At 36.3% G+C, this 6,444-nt stretch overlaps 1 protein-coding gene across 1 annotated transcript; it reads left to right on the top strand.

Annotated features, from left to right (window-relative positions):
• Positions 1–543: 543 nt before the first annotated feature.
• Positions 544–6,048, top strand: LOC113318042 (leucine carboxyl methyltransferase 1 homolog). The gene is made up of 13 exons (XM_026566163.1): positions 544–729; positions 2,049–2,137; positions 2,241–2,383; positions 2,515–2,562; positions 2,869–2,947; positions 3,219–3,321; positions 3,816–3,936; positions 4,046–4,093; positions 4,981–5,064; positions 5,294–5,358; positions 5,528–5,579; positions 5,674–5,712; positions 5,814–6,048. Exons 1-13 carry the CDS (start codon positions 650–652, stop codon positions 5,874–5,876), a joined length of 1,014 nt encoding a protein of 337 aa, XP_026421948.1. The 5' UTR covers positions 544–649; the 3' UTR covers positions 5,877–6,048.
• The last annotated feature ends 396 nt before the right edge of the window (positions 6,049–6,444 follow it).

The following is a 6,444-nucleotide window of genomic DNA, read 5'->3' as shown; positions in this document are numbered from 1 at the left end:
TATCATTTGAGTTTTGAGGAGAAAATAAAAAAAATCATGTGTGATAGTGTGCCTATAAGAGTGTCCACGGATCCTCCAAGAAATTGTCCAGCGTTATCCAAATTATTGTATCGCCAATCACTAGGATCGGTTATACCTAATTATGGAAATACTTGTGATCGGTCACACCAGTCTCTAGGATCGGTTCCACCAGTTACAAAGATCGGTTCCATCTACACATGGTATTACTTGTGATCGATCAGATCAGTTACCAGGATCGGTTACACCAATTACAAGGACCAATCACACATATACTCATGATCGGTCTCACCAATTACTAGGATCGATCACACCAATTACAAGGATCGATCATACCATCACATGGTGATTACTTAGAATCGGTTACACCAATTAATAAAATCATAAGTCGGCATTATGATTAGTTATACATAACCTAAGTTAAGATCCTTGACCACTTTTGACTCAATTATTGACGAGAATCCGTCCCCAGGTCAGAGTTTTGAATCATACAGGTCCAACTCTTTCGAAACTAAGAATTAACTTCTCGCTTCTCGTTCGTTTTCCGGACTTCGTCATCCCATGCCCTAACAAAAAAACTCTTCTCTCCCTAAAATTTTCCCTCCCTCTCTTTCTGCAGCATTTTCAGAAAATGTCAAAGACAGCATCAGATTCAGGAAGCAATACTGCAGCAGTTCAAGCCACCAACGATGATGCTTCCGCGAGCAAACTGTAAGATCTCCCTCTCCCTCTCTCATTTGAATCTCTGAAAAATTTCAAACTTTTGAGTTCGGGGTTGTTTTCTTTTGTCGTGTTAAACCAAAATTTGACTCAAAAATTTGTTAATTTCTTGTTTAGAAATTGCTTTAGGTTTCGTTTTTGTTTTACACCCCTGCAATACTTATTAGGAGATGATTCAGTGCAGGATATAATTAGTTTTATTTTTCCCGACTGCTTGGTCTTTTCAGCATATTATGTAACTCGAAATCTATCAAAATGGGGTTTTTATTTATGAGTTATCGAGGGAATACTTGTATTCATATGGGTGGCTAGTTGATGGTATTAGGTACTAGTGACCTGTTGGTGTGAAGTATGAATGTGTGGGTTTATAAGAGAAGGGTAAATAAGAATTTGTTAGAGTACAAGGGTAATGTACTTCGAATAATCGAAAGGGGAATGTTTTAAATAACTGCGTAAATGGTAATGTCTTTGGGGCTGGTAGTTTCGCTCAGAAAATTTAATACATTTCTTTCGCAAATGCCACATTAAATTAAGAGTGTTAGAAGAAGATGTATGTTTTAAAGTCATGTCTTTAGTACTGCAAGAGTTGAAGCAAACTAAGCAGTTTTGAATATGGTGAAATTGAGAATTACATGAGGACTAGTTTCAACAATCTCATTGCACTTGGGTAATGAATTTCTATGAGATGCAAACATTCATAAAGAGAATATCTAAAAGGAAGTATATGATACAAACATATTCAGTTGGAAGAGGATTTGGTTTGTGAATGAACTCAAGGCCCCCGTGATTTTATCCAGAAATTCTGATTCTAATTTATATGGTTTATATAGGTGGCTCTGGTAATTTTAATTTATTAATTGTCTATGTTGGAGCTAGCGGTGAGATCCCATTATCTGTTAAGACCCCATGGAACTGACGTCCGCCTGATAACGAGTTCTAGTGTGCACAGTTTAATCGATTTGAGTTAAATATTCTATGCTTGTAAGTGTGTCAACCATTCTATGTTCTGCGTTGGTGTCACTTTCCGAAAAGAAGCTCAATAGTTAGTTGTGCCATCCTGCCTTAAGTTTTGATTAGTGTTAGACCGATTATTATTCCAGGTGCTTGCCCTTGGTATGCGCTTTTTTTTTTTTTTTTTTTTTTTTTTTTTTTTTTTTTTTTTTTTTTTTTTTTTTTTTTTTTTTTTTTTTTTTTTTTTTTTTTATCGGAAGCTATAAAACTTTGTGCAACTTTGAGCATCCTGTCCAACCTTAAAATGGCGCAAATCTTTTTACGGCAATACTGATTATTTGTTATTTTTTATTGGATAGATCGTGTATACGGAAAGGATATATGAAAGATGACTACATACACTTGTTTGTAAGAAGGCCAGTGAGGAGATCTCCAATAATAAACCGTGGTATGGGAAATGTTGGGAAGTTAAAGTTAGTGTTTTATGCTCCCACCACAAAGTTTAACTCGCTGACGTTTCTTCGTTGTGTGTATATGAATGTTGTCTGCAGGATACTATGCTCGTTGGGCTGCTCTCAGAAAGATGCTCCTTGAGTTTCTCAGTTATGGAAAGAATAATGATGACAGATGCTGTGGGAAGAAACAGATATTATCTCTTGGAGCTGGATTTGATACAACCTACTTCCAATTGCAGGTTTCTGCAGTTCCTCAAAACAAGTTTTGATGTTAACTTTTGTGCAAATAGTATTCTGTTGGCTTTTAAATGTTAGACATGTCCAACGATTTTATGTTTCCGTTTTATATAATTCAATTTCCACTTCACAGGACGAAGGGAATGCACCCCATTTGTACGTGGAACTGGACTTTAAGGAGGTAAAGCTTGAAATGTTCATAGTTACACTATGGGTTTTACAGGCAGTGCACTAGCTTATTTTGTGGCATCAGAAATTGAAGTTTCTGAGTTGGTGAAAGCTTGTAGTATGCTCTAAAACTTATAGAATCCTATATATGCATTTCCATCCAAGTGTCAATGTTTTCTTCTTTCTTCTTCCTGTGGGGACTTCTCTGCTGTGTACCTAGAAACTTGTACTGTTCCTGTCATGTTCGTTTAAACGAGTAATATTATTCCAGCTATCCTTTTAAAAAAAACTCGAATAAAATCTAATTTATTTTTGTTAGGTGACCAGCAAGAAGGCGGCTCTTATTAACACCAGCCAGTTGAGGGATAAATTAGAAGAAACAACATCCATTTCACCTGGTAGGTCCTGTTTAACAAGGAAGTTTCTGTTCTATACTTAAGTATTAATCTGAAACATGAGATTTGCATTGAGATCTTTGCAAGTTACTGTAATGTAAAATTTGATTTGATTCTGTGCTACTTTGAGTACTGTAGTTTTCGAATATGTTGAAAACTATCTGTTCAACCACTAAAATCGTTTTTTCAATGATAAAGAAGTATGAACTAGTTTTTAACTTTTTAGCCTATTTAAATCGTCGAATTACTTCGCTAACAAGTTTTGGCTATGCAGAAAAAGGGGAAGTACTAGGTGACCATTACAAGCTACTTCCAGTTGATTTGCGTGATATAGGGAAGCTAGATGATCTGATAGCTTACGCCAAGATGGACCCCAGGTATTTTATGAATTTGGTCTCAAATCCCTCACGTTCAGGACTTTGTAATGTGGCTTATTTGTGTGTCCATTTTGGACTGATACATTATCTGTTTCCGCCAATCGTTAACCGAACTATGCTGTATATCATTCCTTTTATATGATCAAATTTTAGAGAAACTGAATCGTTCACATTTCCACATCTCAGTATGCAACGAATGAGAGTCTACCAACACTTACATTCCGCATTCTTCAATCTTCTGAGTTCGTATATAATTGCTCCATGCTTACACTTCAACTTCTTCCTTTTCTTAATATATTTCGGGACCCTTCAGATCTTTTTCATTTTTTTCATCTGTTATTATATATTTCTTTAATAATTACACATATTTTATTGCTGTTTATATAACCATCACTTTATGGTTATACTTTAACATAACTAAACTATGGTTTGTTAGATTAGAGTGATCTGAATGAGGGAATGATTTAACTACACTATTTTGATGTTGTCATCAGCCTGCCAACATTTATAATTGCAGAGTGCGTTCTGATATACTTGGATCCTGAGTCAAGCCGTTCCATTGTTGGTTGGGCTTCAAAAACATTTTCAACTTCAATATTCTTCTTATATGAGCAGGTTCAATCTCCTTTTCCGCTGTTAGAATGATCATCTTAAATGTCGTGTAATTTACTGAGTTTTGCATGTCAATGTCATTTGATAAGATCCGTATATTTATGCATAACAGATTCTTCCTGATGATGCTTTTGGGCAGCAAATGATCAGAAACTTAGAGGTATCAAGATTTCTTATTTGGATTTTTAGATTTGTCTGAGTTGATATGAAACTTTTCTCCTGCTTATATCATATACAAAAAGTGAAATTTATTTATGCGAGAGGTTGGTTGGGACTTGGAAGCTAAAGTAGGTGTAACTGAAGATCATGCTAAATGGCATTTGCCTTTTCTTAGTGCCCCTCTATGTGTTATTGATATATGTTATGTTGATTCGGTGACGAGTGTGACTTGCAACAAAGTTTTGATGACTTTCGTATTTGAATGCTTATTCCTAAATTCGGAGAGTCACGACCCTCAATCAATTTTAACGGCCCTTGCATCATAATGGCCTTCTTGTTAAGTGATTTTGATCCTAAGGCATCAAGGAAAAGTATTGTTGCTCAGAACTAGACATGGATGAGAATTGGTCGTACAGATTTTTCTGAAGTTTTTGTTGCCTAACAGGCAGCTATAGGTGCCTCAGAGAGACGATTACAGGTGTTTTGGGTTAGTCTGTTCAAAATGATTCCCAGCCATAGAGCCTTGTAAGATAGTATGTAAGCTGCAATTGTAGGTTTAGTAAATTTTATCATTAGTGGTGGGATCTTTTCTAGATCACAGAGGCTAGAATAGATGACCCTGAGAGTTGCGTTCTTCTCTGGTGTTTACAGAGTGACACATCAGGTATGTTGCGGTGAATGTCACTGTCTTGAACTGGGAATCTATAATTGGATGTGAAGGAGCTTGCTCCTTTCTCTTTCTATCAATAAATCATAATCCTTTCCCTTCCAAAAGAAAGAAAAAACTGTTCACATTGGATTTTGGTTTTAGCATTCTTGTTTATAAGCCAGTGTTAAGCGCGAGAGACTGCACCAAGTTTCCTTACAAAATCTTAATATCATTTGCAGAGTAGAGGATGTGCCCTCTTGGGAATAGATGCTACACCAACTTTGCAATCAAAAGAAAGACTCTTTCTTGACCGGGGTTGGCAGGTATATTTCCTGTTTGGTACTTTTCCTCAACAATCGCCTATCATCTTTATTAACGTATTGGTTGATGTGACTTTCTCCTTCAAATGGTAATGGTATCTTGCCCTAGCCGAATCAAAGGTCCAACTGTGTTAAAACTTTTTGATGGTTTGAGTTCATGTATGCTAACTTATGAAACTCTCCATGCTAATGTTTCTGAAGTGCATTCCGCCTTCTCACTATGTATTTTCAGAGGGCTGTTGCTTGGGACATGCAGAATGTTTACAGCAAGTTCATAGACCAGAAAGAGAGGCGCAGGTGAAAGAGCCCTTTTTATTTCCAGTTTGTTTTAGTGAACTTTAAAATCTCTTCTTGCATATCTTCTCTCTGTACCTGTTTTTTTCTCTACTCTCTTCATTTGATTAACAACATAACAGTAAGACATTTTAACTGCAACGTTACATATGCTGTATTTCTTGTCGTTCAGGATTGAGCGGTTAGAATTGTTTGATGAATTTGAAGAATGGAACATGATGCAGGCAAGTCCGCATTTTCAATTTATTTTTAGTCCTAATTCAGAGAGAAATATTCTGATAAACAAACAAAATTAATGTCGATAAAACTGTCTTTCAGGAACACTATTGTGTGGCCTATGCAGTCAACGACGCCATGGTACGACCCCCTTCTCCCTCTCTCTCTCTCTCTCTCTCTCTCACACACACACACACGCACACACAGACATTGACTTGCTGCTCTTAATACTGGTTTGACAGGATTTGTTTGGTAACTTTGGCTTCAAGGAGAAAACAGAAGCGGGTGCGGTTAGTGCAGATTGAGGGCAGATATACAATTAATCATTTTAGCGCGACGAGTTTCACTTTTGTATTTCTGAACTCTGGATTTGGATTATGTAATATTATTCTTCCTGTCATTTATTGAATCTGACCATGTATGTGAATATGTGATGAGTAGTGATGGTGAATGAGGGACAGCTAGTTTTGCCTAAAATATACTCGTTGGACTTTAGTCAAACAAGTTTGAAATAGTCGAAGAGTTTTTAGTCCATACAAAAAGTTTTTTCAAGCTTTCAGAGTACGTAACAAATGTTCAGATACAACAGAAGCATCAACAGCATACCTGTGACAACAAAACAGTAAAGCACCCCAAGTAAAGAAGTAACACCATCAGATGATGAAGAAGAAAACAGCAACTGAAAACTCAAGGTGGAGTAGAAACAAGCTAAACTTAGAACACACAACAAGTCACGGCTGAAACTGAAAATCTTATATTCATTCAATTGTTATTGTGCCCTGCTAATCTATTTGTTGATCTAGTAAAGCCTCTGAGAAGTAGTTATAATACTGGAAAAACATTCAATTGTGAAAAGTAAGGGTCTGTTTGGGA

Source organism: Papaver somniferum, chromosome 10 (genome assembly GCF_003573695.1).
Source record: "Papaver somniferum cultivar HN1 chromosome 10, ASM357369v1, whole genome shotgun sequence".
Lineage (NCBI taxonomy): Eukaryota > Viridiplantae > Streptophyta > Magnoliopsida > Ranunculales > Papaveraceae > Papaver > Papaver somniferum.
This window is presented reverse-complemented; position numbering and strand designations above follow the sequence as displayed.